The 17402-nt window shown below is 41.2% G+C and overlaps 1 protein-coding gene and 1 long non-coding RNA gene across 11 annotated transcripts in view; one reads left to right on the top strand and one right to left on the bottom strand.

The window, feature by feature from the left end:
- Positions 1 to 8020, bottom strand: part of MAGI2 (membrane associated guanylate kinase, WW and PDZ domain containing 2) — a 1693309-nt gene extending 1685289 nt beyond the window's left edge. For 6 of the 9 annotated variants that reach the window (XM_060196342.1, XM_060196334.1, XM_060196336.1 and 3 more), the window contains exon 1: positions 7350 to 8000. In XM_060196342.1, the coding sequence (XP_060052325.1) occupies positions 7350 to 7650 (301 nt within the window). In that variant the 5' untranslated portion in view covers positions 7651 to 8000. Of the gene's footprint in view, positions 1 to 7349 lie in introns of all 9 variants that reach the window. The other 3 variants (XM_060196337.1, XM_060196338.1, XM_060196343.1) reach the window with 2 other exon arrangements.
- The window catches only part of LOC132539910 (uncharacterized), a 36458-nt gene continuing 26467 nt past the window's right edge, over positions 7412 to 17402 (top strand). The window contains exon 1 of one of the 2 annotated variants that reach the window (XR_009551197.1): positions 7412 to 7521. This is a non-coding gene — a long non-coding RNA (uncharacterized LOC132539910). Of the gene's footprint in view, positions 7522 to 7622; positions 7716 to 17402 lie in introns of those variants that run through there. The other variant, XR_009551198.1, reaches the window with a different exon arrangement.

The following is a 17402-nucleotide window of genomic DNA, read 5'->3' as shown; positions in this document are numbered from 1 at the left end:
AAGTAAACTTATCTTCACTTTTTAAACTTCAGTTCTAACAGGAAAGTCAGAAAAAAGGAAAAAAGGGAGAGGGAAAAACAAGGACAACTACTTTGTCCTAGATACCCTCCTCTCCTACTTCCTATTTCACTACTCCCAACAAGTCTAATCCTGTCAAGAAAATTAAAGACTACAAAAGCTGGATAAGGGAAATATACCTGCACACTTTAATGATGGCCCTACCAGGCCACCCCATCATCCAGGGCCCTAGTCAGGGAATCCTAGGATTTCCACATAAATGTGATGGTCCTAGACCTATAATAGATCTATCTCTCCACCGTCACTGGTCATCTCCATCAAGAAAAACATCATAAACCCTCTTGTAGGCCTCTATAGGGCACTGCCCTCAATGTAGAAAAACACTGATAGAAATGGACCCACTTTCTAAAGGGAGGCTGGATTAACATACTCTGCCACTCTAGGAAGACTGGTCCTGAAATGAGTGCAGCCCAAAATGCTCCTAGAAATGACTATGGAAAGTGAGCTCAGACAGGGCTGCAGAGGTTACACAGGCTCCTGTGCTAAGTGTGAATAGACATGGATCCTAGTTCAGATCATTGAGGTTTATAGTTAATGGTACTTGTATACTTTCCTCATATTTGGGAGCTACTTGGTCCTGATCCAGCTTTCTAGTCCTATCGGGCTGCAACGCGGAGCCTCAAAAATATTGCCTAAAATTCTATTATCATTTACTCTATCATTTCATAGTTTGCAGTTAGTCTTCAATTAGAACAAGACATCTTGAATGTGAAAACCATTTAATAATGCCAATAAATTGAAATGACCAAATCAATTTAAAATAATATGTACAAATATTGACAGGAGATCTACCTGCCAGACACTAAATTAGTTATTATATAATTTAACATTCTAACTTTTTTTTTTGGTCATTACTGCTTCAGGCCAACTATTTAAGATAGAAAATGACAAAAGGAGAGATGGAAAGACACCAGAACACTGATATTTTCCCCAGTAAAGTTGTGGGTGGAAATACAACCTGGGTCATGCCCTTGACAAAGTAGGAGACTTTACAGTTAAGTTATCTTACCTGTCCTAATATTCTCAAGGTACTAGCTAACCCAGGTTAAGTAATTTACTTCTATGGCCAATACTGGGATTCACGTAGTCAGGATTTAACCTAGTAATCTACTTGTGAGACCAGAGATGTAACTACTACTCTATCCTCATGCCATTGCCCACCAGGAAATGATTAAACCAAGATAGACTATGTATATAAAGTCACTGTTTAAATTACAAGCAGTCAAGGATGTCAAATGTGTAAATTTTTTGCTCATTATGGAAGTAAATGTGTGAGTTCCTAGCAACTAAAACGGAACGTGAATACAATAAAAGTGCCAAAAGATCTGCACAGTGTAAATGTTAAGAGCAGAGATGGTGGTACTTAAAATAATTTAGCTGTTATTTCACTCTGACATTATTTTCATTCAAAACAGGCATTATAAAATAGTCAAGGATATTTAATACTCAAGATCATACCATTTAAATTTTCCATACACACTAAAAAAAAAACACCACTACAGTAGCACCTCCCCTATAAATTATGTTCAAATATAACTGACTCTCTAACTTTCTTATAAAACACTAAAGATACTTATTTCTAAAATAATTACTTGACAATAATTATACCATTTACTAGTCTATAAAAGTCACATACTTTAAATTTCTCAGGAGGACATTTTAATCTGACATAATTTGTTTTTGCCCTTTAAAATTAAAAAAAAAAAAGTCGCAGAAGTTTAACTCTGTAACAGTACTACCCTGAAGACAGTGAAAAAGAAAGTTTGTCTTTGAATAAATGTGTACCTACTTTCCTTTGAAGGTGTGTTTGAAAGGAGCAACAGAAGTGAGACCAAAGTCTCTCTCAGATCCATCTCCTCTGGACTTGAATTTCAAAGACTTTATTTGGCCCTTATTCCATAAGAGAAGAATTAAAAAATGTTTTGCCTTATATTTTCTATTGTGAGATCCCAAATGGGAAAATAAGTCCAGGCAATGCAGTTTCCCATGAGGTATTAGAAGCAGTGGTCATAGTACAAAGAATGTAGAACACAATGGTCTATATAACTTACTGCTGTGAATTGTAGTGGCAAACTTCTTTTAAAAAGAAAGAAAAACTTTGAGAAATTCATTAGTGATCTCAAAAATTATTCAAGGAGCTTCCTTCAAATGGGATTAATGCATTAATGAAGTAGGATGTAACAAATATAGATAAATTTCTATTGATGAAAAAAAGTTCATCAAAAACTAAAAAGTCAGAGTATACTAAAATTAAGCTGACCTGGTAACAAATGGTACTTCTTACATATGCATTTTATTGTGTTGAATAAAAGTAGATAGTTTAAATTAAAAAGAGAATCAGGGGCCTAGACCTCAAATAAACCCCTCTCTCCATTGTTACAGGTAATCTCTATCAGGAACAGCAAAATAGACTCCTTTGTGGGCCCCCATAGGACCTTGCCCTCAATGTATATCAACAACAGTAGAGAATGTTCCATCTTTCAACATACTCAACATAGAGGATGGACAACACAGAGGATGGATCCTCCAACATAGAGGATAGACAACCTACTCTATGTTATACCTGAGGAAGATGGGTCAATATTGGGGTAGCTTGGAATGTTCCTTCTCATGACCACAAAATGTGAGCTCAGATATACAGGGATGCAGAGGTCACTCGGACTCCTAAGCTGAATATGGGCCCCAGACCACATCAAATCGATGGGGTTTACAGTCAAAAATATTTATACCCCTTTCCCATATTAGAAAGCTACTCTCTTCCCTGATCCAGCTTTCAGGTCCTTTTTACAGCCATGACATCATCTCCCCAGACAATAACTTGGATCCACCTGCATATTAGATTTCAAGCTCAGGGGAAAAAAAAAAACAACCTAGTATAAGAGTATGGATCAACCTGTCAATGCCCATGTTCAAAGGGGAAGCAATTACAGAAGCCAGACCTTTCACCTTCTACATCCCACAATGACCTTGGTTTCATACTCCCAGAAGGTTAAAGAATAGGAAAGCTGTCAGGGGAGGGGATGGGATACAGAGTTCTGGTGGTGGGGATTGTGTGGAGTTGTACCCCTTTTATCCTATGGCTTTGTCAATGCTTTCTCTTTATAAATAAAAAAATTTAAAAAAATGGAAAAATAAAAAAATAGAAAGGGAATAATCACCTGGACTTTGTTAAGGGGCTTTTATTTTTTAAATTTTTATTATTTGTATTTATTTATTGGATAGAAACAGTAAGAACTTGAGAGGAAGGGGGAGATAGAGAGGGGAAGAGACAGAGAGACATCTGCAGCTCTGCTTCACCACTTGTGAATGCAGGTCTTTGTGCATTGTAATATGTGCACTCAACCAGGTGCACCACCACCTGGCTCCTTAAGGGGCTTTTAGAAATGCTGTAAATGCATTCAGTAATGTAGAAAAAGCATGAGCCATCTAATTTTTCTAGTACCTCTTTAAAATCTCAGTATTTAGAGACAGACTGGGAGTATGGATTCACCCGTCAATGCCCATGTTCAGCTGGGAAACAATTACAGAATCCAGACCTTCCACCTTCTGCATCCCACAGTGACTGTGGGTCCATACTTCCAGAGGGATAAAGAATAGGAAAACTATCAGGGGAGGGAATGTGATAAGGAGATCTGGTTTGGGGAATTGTGTGGAGTTGTACTCCTCTCATCCTATGGGTTTGTCAATGTTTCCTTTTTATAAATAAATTTAAAAGAAATCTCAGTATTTAATCATCTTTTTATGTTATAATTATTTAAAATTATGATGACCATAGAGTTTAATAAACTAATAAGTAAACAGAAATTGAATAGACAATATAAATTGTTCTGGTGCACTTTTTAAAATCAATATCCTACTTTAGTTCACATGGTTATGAACTTAGCGCCTGTAAAATACTCAGTATTTGAGTGACATTTCAAAATTCACTTATCTGATTAGTATTTTAAAAATACAACCACTAAACAAACTATGTGTATAGTTTCTGATTATGCTAACTTTTGGACCTCTGCAAATAAAACTACTAAAGTTTTCTAAATATTTTTCCAACAAGTGAAAATTTTATAGTAAAACCTACAACACAAACTATATTCAAGGTTCTAAACTTTTCATTTTGGATATAATGATTTTTTAAAAATCTACTATTTCATAATATAATACAGCATTGCAGGTTGGCAAAATAGTTCAATTTCATACTATGCCAATTTGCCATGTGCAAGACTCAGGTTTAAACTCAGCCTCACTTCACTGAAGTGCTGTGATCTCTATCTCTACCTCTATCTAAAAAAAAAAAATTAAAAAAATAAACTTAAAAGAATGTCAACAAATAACAGTACCTATGAATCAATACACTTAGAATATACAAGACAAATATATTTTCCACAATGACTGAAAGAAGCAATTGTTTTACTTTTTTGATCAACAACAATGCAAGAGGTGACTCAAATTTCTTTGAAGGGTTCTGTGAACATCATTAGAAAGAGGAATCACCAATGACCCAGTGAAAATCAGAACTGAATGTTATACAGAATAAAAAGAGATTTTTCTCCCTAAATATATCATTTTGATGTCTATAACAATAATCTTTCAAATAAAACTCAATAAAAGGCTGAATGATCAAAGATGACCTTGAATCAAATCATTACAGAATTATAAAAGATAAGAAGTTCAGGACAGCACATATATTATTTTTCTTTTCATTATTTATTTATTTATTGTTATCTACATAGAGACAGAGAGAAATCAAGAGGAAAGAGGAAGACAGATAACTGCAGCACTGCTTCACAACTCATGAGCCAACCCCCTGCCCCCCAACAGATGTAGACTGGTGCTTGAACTCTGGCCCTTGGGCACCATAAACAAATATGCTCAACCAAATGAGCCACCCACCATCCTGCCCCCTCCTGCACACCCCCTTTTTTCCCACCAGGATGCAGGTGCTCCTGGTGACTGAACTAGGAATCCACCCCACCAGGAGACCATTTTTCCTCTTTAATTGATTCTCTCTCTCTCTCTCTCTCTCTCTCTCTCAATTTCGGCAGACAGAAATTGAGAGGGGTAGAGGGGTAGGGGAAGTAGAGTAGAGACAGAGAGACAGAGAGATCTGCTTCCATCGCTCCATTCTTGAAGCTTCTCACTTGTAGGTGGGGAGCAGGAACTCTAATCCTGTAAAGTATGTGCTCAACAAGGTGCACCACCACCAGGCACCCACAGGACACCATCTTATGACACGACTTAGCTCATGTTCTCAAACACCTACATAAATTTACAATCTAACTCACAGAGTTTTCAAAAGTTCTGTCAGCAGGGCAGGATGGTGGGGCACCTGGCCGAGTACAGGTTATAATGCACAAGGACCAAGGTTCAAGCCCCTGGTCCTCACCTGCAGAGGGAAAGCTTTGGGAATAGTGAAGCATTGTTGCAGATCTCTCTCTGTCTCTCTTTCTCTCATCTTCAATTTCTGTCTCTATCCAATAAATAAATAAATAAAGATAATAAATTTTTTGAAGTTCTGAGAGAAAGCAAATAGTTCTAATAACATAAGACAAATCTGTTTCTTTTTAAACATTTTCAATAATTTTGCCTTTGTATTGTCCCATGAAATATCACTGCACAATATGTATATATATATATATGTATATATATATGATAGCTTTCTTATTATTCTTATTTTCTTATTATTACTTTTCCAAATGAAATTTCTCCATTAGGTTCTCTAGAATATATCTATAATATACAATTATCCTCTGTCCCCCATTTTATTTTTTTCTGGACATATCCCTGCTGCTAGAGTTATAGTTTGTCAAAGTTCATATCAAAACACAGTGCTCAGAAAGAGAAAACCATTAAAATATGATCACTACAAACTATAATAAAACAATCAATCACTTCCCTCACTAGGATACTATCACTAGTCCAACTTTACAATGCATTAAATTTTGCAGCCACTTTTCACCACAAATACCCAAACTTGTTGCCAATAAAACCATAGTAGCTAATTGTGCAGTGGATTTCTTATCCTCAAAATCAGGACTTTATATGTATAACTATTTTTACAAGATACCATCTTGACAGAAAGAATCCATATAATGAAGCTTCAAATGCATTAACTTGAGAAGTACCAAGACGCTGTTTACTTCCTTATCTCACATTTTCCCCTACAGTATATTGAGCCATCCGGATCTAAAACCCAATCTACAATGTAGCACTTTATTCTAGTTCTCCACATTCCCAGAAACTTTAATTTCATGTTTCCCTCTTTCAGCACTACAGTTTTCCAAGCAATGACAGAATCAATGAGATATGTTTTCAAGATCCTAGTCTCCCAAGATCCCCCACCGGAGTCCTAAACTGAAATTTATTTAATACAGGTGGGGGGCTGAGGAAACCAGATTGTAAACTGCTGACTTCTCCACCAAAAGTCTCAGAAACACGACCTTTCCCAGTCCCCTCCCAAACCCAGGTGATTCCAATCACAGAGAACTTTCACTCTAGTCGGCCAAAACTCAGTACTTTGGGGCGGGGTGGGGGGGGGTCCTTCTCCCCTCATCACCCCCAACTGCAGAGCCCGCTTCTAGCGCCCGGCCCTCTCCGCGAACTTCCCGGTGCAGGCCAGCTCCGGGTGAGCGCCCCGAGTTAGTCAGAGCGCATGTGACGGGCCGTGCCCACGTGACGCGACCGTGGGCGGGGGAGGGGGGCCCAGATGAGTAGAGAAGCAGGGGGCGAAAAGTTAAGGAAGACGGCTCAAAGCGCCCGGAGCAATGAGTCTCTTGTCACCCTCCTCTGCTAGTGTCTCTGACATGGGACAACTGAGACCCAAGGGGTCTCCAGATCAGCTCCCAAATTGAGGGGCGCAGTTCTCAGCCGCTGCGCCTCCCCGCCCTGCTGCCCTGCTGGTGATGGTGTGCACCTTCAAGTTGATCCTCCCTCTCCTCATTTCAGTACCTAAAAGGTGTTTACCCCCTCTGCGCACATTCAGTTTGTCCCGGGAGCTCGCCTGCATCTCTGAGGTCAGACAAGGCCGTCCACCTCCCACAGCCCCGGGGTCTAACTGCGCAAACAAAGTTGCACAGCACACACCGCAACCTGTCCCCTCCCTTCGATTTAGCCCCCCATTCAACTCCTCCACAAAGCCAGGCTGGCTCTGCCCGTACTCCATGAAGCTCACCCCACCATCACTCAACACACCCCCTTTCCACTTGCAAACCCACCCTCCCCCTCCCCGTTGCCCTGCGCCGCCACCAGCTGTCTGGTCGCCGCCACGCCGCGCTCACCTTGCTTGACACACTTGAGCCGGAGGGGGTCCTTGCAGTGTTTGATCACAGCCAGCACGTCCCTGATGGTGAGCCCCGCCACGGGGGTCTCATTCACTTCCAGCAGCAGCTCCTCTGAGACCAACTTGCTGCCGCTTTCATACACCACCTTGCCGGGCTTCACCTCCCCCAGGTACGGGAACTGTCCATTCTCGGCGCCCCCCTTCAACTCAAAGCCCAGTTGGCCCTCCGGGTTCCTGCCAATGACACTCTCATGGACTTTGCTAGTCCAGTGGCTTTTCTTTTTCAAGCTTTTGGACATGGCAGTGGGATGAGTCGCCTCGGCTCCCAAAGGAGCGGTCCCTTTGGGATAGGGGATGGTTGGAGGTGAGAGAATGAGGATGCGGGAGGTAGGGGGAGGACACACGGAGTAAGAAGAGCAGACTTTGCCTTCCTCCCCTTTCTGTTCGTCTTGTCCCTCTTCTTTGGATGGAGTGTGGATGAGGAAGGAGGGGTAGGACGAGAGGGATGGCTGGGCAGAGGTAGGAGAGCTTGGGCGAGGTTGTGCCTTCCCTGGAATGACACTCAAGGCTGTGTGGCCCCGCAGCAGAGGAAAGCTGTGGCTGTGGCGGTGGCGGTGACGGCGGCGGAGGCAGCCTGAGCGAGCTGGAGCCGAGCTGGGGAGCGGGTGGGGTGGGGGAGGAGGGTAGGGATGCCGGGGGCCACTCCCGCGTGCAGCGAGTGGGAGCGCGCGCGCCGGGGTGTGTGTTGCTAGCTGATATCCATGGCAGCTGCAGTGGCAGCGGCAGGGCCCGTGTGTGAGTGTGTGCGCGTGTACTAGTTGTACAGTACAGGCTGGAGGGGAGGGGAGGCGAGGAGAGGGGAGGGGTGGGGATGGGAGGGGCGGGAGAGGAGAGAGCCGGCTGGAAGGGGAGGAGGGGCGCGCGCGCAGGGTGGGGAGTCGCTCCCGCGCTGTCTCGGCTCCCTCCCTCCCTCCCTCCGCCGCGGCTTGACCCGGTAGTGAAGGCTGAGAGAAAGGCAGGCTGGGTCCGCCCGGCAGCCAAAGAGAGGAGGCGGGAGCGGGAAAGGAGGGGAGCCGAGGCCCGGCGTGGGGAACCCGGTAGGAAGGGCCGTCCTCGCAGCATGGACCTTCCCAAAGCCTCCCGGCGGCTGAGCCTTGCGCGACGCTGCGGCGCGGAGAGGACGCGGCGACTGGAGTGGACCCGGCTCCGCTGGCGCTGCAAGAGGGAGACTCGGAGTTGGGGCACTCCCCCCTCCCCCCACAGCCTGGGGCTCGCGCACTGCGAGCCTTCGGGCGTGGGATCCCGCCGCGAGCGGGAGCCGCGTGGAGGGAAGCGGTGTGCAATTGTCTAAGGAGGTCTTGGGCGCGAGGAGCCGCGGGGAGACGTAGGACTTCGCTGCTGACGGAGGCTGGCTCCGTGCTGTTTTTCTGTCAAACTCCTCTCAGAGCAGCAGAAAGTTAGAGCCAGGGGTGGTGGTCGCCCTGGCAGCGGGGCTGGAGGAGCAGTGGCACATTCACTCAGTGGGTGTGGGACCCCTGGGAAAGGTGTGTGTGTGTGTGTGTGTGTGTGTGTGTGTGTGTGTGTGTGTGTGTGTGTGTGTGTGTGTGTGTGATAGAGAGGGGGGAGAGGGAGAGAGAGAGACAGGGAAGGGGTGTGTGTGTGTGTAAGAAAAAGAGATAGACACACACACACACACACACACACACACACACACACACACACGGAGAGGGAGAGAGACAGAGACAGAAAGAGAAACAAGGACTCCCAGGCCCCCTGGGAAGGGGCTTCACTACTCCACAGAAGTGGGGCTGGGGTGTGGGGTTTTCAGGAATGGGGAGTCTGGGAGGATGTTGCAGCAATCTGCCATCTCAGACAAAAGGAGACAGATGTTAACTGGGAACTGTGGCAGAGAAGGCAATGGCACAACCTCTTCTGTGAAAACCCTCCATACTGGAAACCACCATACCTGGGAGAAATCTTAACATGGCTTGCCCCCCCCCCCATCTCTAGAACCAGGAAAAGAGAGTGGGGGGAAAAAGAGACATTAGAAAGGTGAATGTTGCGAATGAATCCTTGTTGAAACTAAACTCACTCAACCCATACAACCCGGACTGGAACTGGCTGCCCTACCAATGTGCTGCCTGGAAGAGAACTGAGGACTGGGCACAAGAAGGCAGTAGGGACCTCACCCAAAAGCTAACTTCCTTTGAAATGTTAAGAACAAATGCTAAGTTCCTTTGAAGTTTTAGAAACCTTCTCAGACTTCTTTTAACTGGTAAAGGATTTTCATTTGCTTTACTTTCAAACAGTATGTTTAAGAAAGAGGGGGAAAAATAATTGCACACCCACTCAACCTCTTCACAAAGCATTAGAAATGCTGAGCAGTTTGGATTTTCTGCATCTGAGATGAAGATCTTATGGGAGGTACAAGGTCCTGTTAAGACTGTTTAGTAGACTCAAACAGTAGCTATTCAGGCGCTGCTGCATTACAAGAGTGTAATCTTGAGTAAATTGTTTGACTTCAGAACCCCAATTTCCTCATTTGTTAAAAAGAGGCAACAAATTTAATATGAATGAACTGTGACGAAATCAGGTAATGCATGCAAAGTGTTCAAAATGATAGCTCCCCCCCCCCCCAGTGTAACTCACTATTTGGGGATGGGGGAGGTCAAATTTAGTGAGATCTGAAAGGGATTCTACAAAAAGATCATTTGTTTAACCATGTGTCTTTTTTCACTTAGAAAACTGATCCCCAGTAGTTAACTGGGATTGATAAGGATCATTCAATGAGCCAGGAGCAGTGTCAGGATTTGAAACCAGAGCTGTTGGCAATATCCAGAGGTGCTACAAAGCCTTGTCTCACCCAAAGAAATTGAGTTCTTGCATCATAAGACACAATCTTAAATGGAAACGCATAGTGAAAACTGAATATGTGTTTTTTACACCTATCACACTGACTTGCATAGATAATGTTAATATTTTTCTGTTTACATGTCAGATGGCCTGTAGGCTTTGCTATATTAATTTATTTTTCCTGACATATTAATAATGTAGGTTTTATTTTATTTCTCCTTTTATGGATAAGGAACCAGAGGCATACACAGATTAACTTTTACAAGGTTACAAATTTAGTGAGTGGTGAGGGAGATATTCAAATCCAAGTTTTGATTCCACACTTGAAGGGCAGCAAGTTTAGGTTGAGTGAGTTGAGTTTCAACATGGATTCAGACTCAATGGTCACCCCTCAACTGCCTCACTCCTCCCTTTTCCAGATGCTAGAAGTAGTGGGGCTGGGTCATTTTAAGCTTTCCAGAGTGTAGTTTCCCAATAAGTTTTGCTGAGCTATCAGCAGGTGACTTCCTATCAAGTGTCACTACTAGCACTTCAACTAATGGTTTATATACTAACCAGTCTATATCATTTCATGAGTTTCTTGGTCACCAAGTGGACACAGTTACATTATTTCTGATAAAGACTGGCGCTCATCCTTCTTAGGGTAGAGAGCAGGTACTGTAAATATTCACTTGGTACTGTCCTCCTGTCCAGGAAGTGTTGCTACTCCCTAAAGCCCCTGTTCCTTCTTTGCTTATCTGTTCTCTCTTAGTAGTCATAACCCTTTTACTAATTGAAAATTATTTTTATTATCTTTATTTATTTATTGGAGGCAGCCAGAAATCAAGAGGGAAGGGGGTGACAGAGAAGGAGAGAGACAGGGAGACACCTGCAGCCCTCCTTCACCACTTGCAAAGCTTTCCCTCAGCAGGTGGGGACTGGGGGCTCAAACTTGGGTCCTTATGCATTATAAGATGTGCACTCAACCAGGTGCACCAGCACCCAGCCCCTGAAAATTCTTTATACTAGTTTTTCCTCTTCTTATAATTCTTGTATTTTCTTTCTCCTGACCAGATCTCAACTGAGATTAGGTATAAAACAATCTTACAGAACCCTGAGGATCACACTTAGAAGTTGATCCCTCCCCTTTATCTGTCTAACTATAACCAAGTCACTTAACTTCTTAGAGTTTGTTGCTGTTATGCCCAGAAGTTCGAGTCCGGATCACATGCAAAGAAGACCAGAATCACATGCAATAAATGGCAAGAGCCTTTATTATCAAGCTTAAGCTTGGGCCACCGACACCCTTCCAAGCAAGGGGAAAGTCTGAGACCCCAATCATTTTTCATTCCACCTTTTTATAGTTATTACAGGGTAGGTGCAGGTGGAAATATTTACGCCTAACAAGGAACAGTTGGTTTCGGGTTAACGGTTGTTCTCAGTATTTGGAACTTTCTTCTAACCTCACAGTTACTTTATCAAGTTAGCTAAAATGTAGATGACAAGGCTATGTGAGTCTTGTAGAATTTAAATTAACTAAAATGTGAATACACTTTAAAAGTATAAAGTGTTATCAAATGTAAAGATATTGCTTATCAGAATATTATGAAGAAGATAGGATGTTTAACAAATCATTCATATTATTCTGGAGAATTTTTAGATTTAGCTGCCTGGGAGTAAAAATGTTTTGCTTTCAATTAGGTTAATTGTCATCAAATGAACATATTTTTGGTTTACATTCTCTAATTTTTTAGAGATGAAAGTAAAGATTTATGATTCTCATTTTTTTTCATACACATGAAAATTGTAACTGAAATTACAATCATTTTGAAATGCAAGACTCAGACTAGCTTGGTTACTTTCTATTCTAGTATCCTTCACATTTTCTTTATTTCCTCTTTGTTTCCTTTACTCTTTCTGGTTTTGATGTGTGTTTCAAGAAAGAATTATTTCATTGCTCAGCACTCTGTGCAGAACATAGCACTATAGCACTATATGCTGCATAATAATACAAAAAGAAAAATATAATTCAGGAAGCTTAAAAGCTAAAGAAGCAAAGGATGAATACATTCAGTCCTTCTAAATGTTCCATGATGCTTGTGTCAGACTGTCCAACTCCACCCCATCTCCTAAGGTCCCTTTTTATTGAATCTGGGCACCCTACCCCCAATTCTTTTTTTCTTTTACTTCACACAGGCACCCCCCTGAGACTTTCTTTGGAAGACTGCCTATGAACTACTAGACTTACATTATACCTACAGGCACAGCTATCTAGGGGGCAAAGGGGTGTGTGTGTAGGGGGGTGGGCAGGGACCCTGGCAGTTTACTTTCTTTCCAGGATGCCCTTTGCTAATGAGTATACTTTGCTATGCAGTATACAAACTTAGACCTGTTGCCTGTAGTGGCAAGAAAACCTAAGCTGTAAATTATACCTTCAACCTCTCCTACAGATCATGCTGATTCTAGAAGTTTGTCTGAAATTACTTCCTTCCGTATCTTGCTTACTCTGGTAACTTAAGTGATTTTACTAGAAGAATTTCTTTATTAAGCTGTTTGAACACAATCCTTATTTCAGTGTGTTATTCTGGGAGGACTGGTCAAAGATATTGCTATTTCGTTTTACAGTTGAGAAAACTTAGGCTCATATATTTTAAATTGCAAGAAGTTGTATTAATAATAGAAGTGGTGGTGTGACTTGATTCCTATCTACATGATTCTGAACTTCCTGCTCCTAGTAATGTGTTATATTCAAATCCCTAATACTATGTATTTTTAATATTATTCTCAACAATTGATTAGCAGGCATCCAAATTACATTGTATGTTAAGAGATCTCTAAGTGTTTGAGTACTTATAATAATGAACCATGAGCAGTAAGTCCAAAGTATGATATACCTCAGTTAGAAAAAGATGTATTCGCAAAGCTCAAGGACCATCTTAAGGGTCCCAATTCGAGCCCTGGCTCCCCACCTGCAGGAGAATCGCTTCACAAGCGGTGAAGCAGGTCTGCAGGTGTCTATCTTTCTCTCCCCCTCTCTGTCTCCCCCTCCTCTCTCCATTTCTGTCTGTCCTATCCAACAATGGCTACAACAATAAAATAATAAGGGCAACAAAAGGGAATAAATAAATAAATATTTAAAATATTTTTTAAAAAGATTCACCAGCCTAACCAGAGGTGTAATTCTATGTCCCATAATTTAGAAGTATAAAGGCTTAATGTGGTTTTCAGTCAGGGCTTTTTTCATATGAAAACTCAACTGCGGGGGAGGGGAGAGCAGGTGGTGGTGCACCTGGTTGAACGAATATGTTGTAATGCCCAAGGACCCAGGTTCAAGCCCCTGGTCCCCACCTGAAGGAGGAAAGCTTCACAAGTGGTGAAGCAGTATTGTTGGTGCCTTTCTGTCTCTCACCCCCTTCCCTCTTGATTTTTTACTGTCTCTACCTAATAAATAAATAAAACAAAGAACCCCATCCAAAAATGGGGAGAGGACATGGACAGAATATTCACCACAGGAGAGATCCAAAAGCAGAGGAACACATGAAAAAATGCTCCAAGTCTCTGTCAGAGAAATGCAAATAAAGACAACAATGAGATACCACTTCACTCCTGTGAGAATGTCATACATCAGAAAAGGTAACAGCAGCAAATGTTGGAGAGGGTGTGGGGTCAAAGGAACCCTCCTGCACTGCTGGTGGGAATGTTAATTGTCCAAACTCTGTGGAGAACAGTCTGGAGAACTCTCAGAAGGCTAGAAATGGACCTCCCCTATCACCCTGCAATTCCTCTCCTGGGGATATATCCTTAGAAACCCAACACACCCATCTAAAAAGATCTGTGTACACATATGTTCTTGGCAGCTATTTGGCAGCTATTTTGGCTATTTGTAATAGCCAAAACCTGGAAGCAACCCAGCTGTCCAACAACAGATGAGTGGCTGAGCAAGTTGTGGTATATATACACAATGGATTACTACTCAGCTGTAAAAAATGGTGACTTCACCGTTTTCAGCCAATCTTGGATTGAACTTGAAAAATTCATGTTAAGTGAAATAAGTCAGAAACAGAAGGATGAATATGAGATGATTTCACTCTCATGCAGAAGTTGAAAAACAAGATCATATAAGAAAACACAAGTAGAACCTGAAATGGAATTGGCGTATAGCACCAAAGTAAAAGACTCTGGGGTAGGAGTGGGTGGGTGGGGAGAATACAGGTCCAAGAAGGATGAGTACCTAGTGGGGGTTGTACTTTTATATGGAAAACTGGGGAATGTTATGCATGTACAAACTATTGTATTTACTGTTGAATGTAAAACATTAATTCCCCAATAAAGAAATAAAAGTTAAAAAAATAAAATAAAGATAAAAAAAACTCAATATGGAGGTGCCAGGTGGTGGTGCACCTGATTAAGTACACATGTTACAGTGTGCGAGGAACCAGGCCGTACCTGCAGAGGGAAAGCTTCAGGAGTGGTAAAGCAAGGCTTCTCTGTCTCTCTGTCTCTTTTCCTATCTCCCCCTTCCTTCTCGATTTCTGGCTGTCCTATCCAACAAACAAAAATAATAAAATTAAAAAAAAACACCTCAATTTGGTATTACATATTTCATGTTGCCTCTAGAAATTGACCTCAAATTTGCTCATTTAGAATAACACAAATATATTATCTGTATTTATGGAGATCAGAATCATCAAACAAATATCCCCAGGGCTAAAATCAAGACAGAGGGGACACTGTTTCTAATAGATCTCTAGGAAAGAAATCATTCCTTACTCTAACTTCTCGAATCTGCTGTAATATGGTTGTAGGCCCAAACTTCCTCTATCTTTAAAACCAGTTATAACTGATTAAATCTTGCTTCCCATCACTCTGATATGGATTGTTCTGTTTCCTTTCACTTTCCAAAACTTATCAATCCCAATTCAGATAACACAGATAGAATAGTCTCCCTGTTTAAAAAAAATAATAATTGATTAATGATATTAGCTCAATCTGTAACATTAATCCCCCTTTTGATATTTAAAGGGGATTAGGTATTGGACCCATAGAATGTTTTTTTTTGTTTTTTTTTTTGTTTTTTTTTTTTTTTTTTTATTTAAATTTTTAATTTAAGAAAGGATTAGTGAACAAAAGCATAAGGTAGGAGGGGTACAACTCCACACAATTCCCACCACCCAATCCCCATAACCCACCCTCTCCCATGATAGCCTTCCCATTCTCTAGCCCTCTGGGAGCATGGACCCAGGAAGAGGTCATTGCTCTGTCTACTAACATGTTTTATGATGTCATATATTTGAATCATTACAGTTTTTATCTTGTTTCAGATTATCAACATGAATATCTCATACTATTTTTTTTCTGCCCCTGCCTTTCATTTCAAAAACCTTTGTCTTATCCAAAAGAACCTTTTGAAGCAAACCTTTTTTTCCCCCTCTCTGCTTAGAATCCACTGGTGTTGCCCATTAAATTCGCAGCAAAGTCTAGGCTGCTTTTCTCACTTTGATGTCTTCTATGTCTCCCTAACTCTCCAAACATTGAACTAGAGCCCAATGCAGTCTACCTAGTGTGTGTGTTCCAAGATGAATAAATGGAAGAACGCCTAATTATAGCATCTATCCCACATCCCTTGTATTATTATTATTAAAGACATGCTTCAAAATTTATTATTTGGGTGCTGGGAGGTGGTGCACCCAGTTAAACACACATAGTACTAAGCACAAGGACATACACAAGGATTCAGTTCCCCACCTGTAGAGGGGAAGCTTCACAAGTGGTGAAGCAGGTCTGCAGGTGTCTATCTTCTCCTTCTCTATCTCCCCCTCCAGTCTCAGTTTCTTTCTGCCCTATCCAATAAAATGGGGAAAATAGCTGCAGTGCTGGCACCAAGCCCCAGTGATAACACTGGAGGCAAAAAAAAAAAAATAGAAATGAATTCTTTTTTAATCAGGGGATTGTTTACAGTACAGTTGTTGGCATTTGACAAGGATAAATTTTCTCATCTCACCATGATAGTGTCTGCAAAATATCCTCACCCCAGCCTAGGTCTTTTTCTACCATCATGCACCAGAACTTCAAACCTCACTCTGCCAGCCTCCTTTCCCAGTGTCCTTTAGTGCAATACAGCAAAACTAGTCCAAGTTTTACTGTGAACTTCCTTTTTCTGTTCGGGCTTCTTAAGTTCTGTTCAGATCAAAGTTTAATGAGGTTTAGCATATTGTGTCAGTCTTCTACTGTGTTCACAACCTGGTTGGTCAGCTGATGAAAGGTTAGGACTTGGTTAGTTCTTTTTCCCCTACTTAATTCTTTGATCAAATTATATGGAATTTCTTAGATTCCCTTTATAACTTAGTGTTTTAACATACTCTCTTTCTATGTGGTTTATATATGTTTACTTTTGTAAAATATATCTCTAGGATTCCCTTCTCGGAAACCTTGTCTAACTCTTCCTTTATCTTATACATTTCATTATATCACCATACCCTATGTAGGGAAATATGCCTTTTTCTTTTTTACTTAGAAGATCTAAGAATGAGTTTTAATATACTTTCTTGATAATAAGACTGTATTCCATGGGAAGAATGAGTGGCTTTTTGTTTGTAAGTTAATTTTTTTTCATTTTTATCACCTGGAACAATCTCTGGCTTAATGTAAATGTTCAACCGTATTCTACCCAATCACATGTATTCAAAACAATGGCAAAAATATTTCACTTTCTGACCACCATCACCTTCCTTAATATGAATTGTTATATTTAGTGTTAAATGATTGTTTCTTTATACCCATACTAACATTTTAAAAAGTAGAATGCAGGAGAGCAGATATTCATGATGAAGAAAAGACAGAATATACCTAGAAGAAAAGACAGAATATACCTAGCCATGAGGTTGAGAAGAGAAGGTGGATTTTTCAGTAGCTTCAGGTGGGTCCTGGGTATTATCTCAGATATGATGGTGCTTGTGGTACTGCTAAAGGATAACCTTGACCCCTTCCATAGTTTCTCTACTGCCATTCCTGTTATTAAAACTTTTATTTCCACTTCAGTTTTCACACAAGATGCTCATTCATGTATATAAAGATTTATTTGGTACAATGCAAGGCTTCTTACTTAGAAATTTCTATCAAAATACCTCTGGTAATGATACCTGTTCCCCGCTAAAGTTTATCTTACCTGAAGTCTCTCATTTTTGTCAAAAATGTATATAAAATTTACACTCCAGTTTGT

This window comes from Erinaceus europaeus, chromosome 8 (genome assembly GCF_950295315.1).
Source record: "Erinaceus europaeus chromosome 8, mEriEur2.1, whole genome shotgun sequence".
NCBI lineage: Eukaryota > Metazoa > Chordata > Mammalia > Eulipotyphla > Erinaceidae > Erinaceus > Erinaceus europaeus.
Note: the sequence above shows the minus strand (reverse complement) of the source record. Positions and strands in the feature narration are given on the sequence as shown.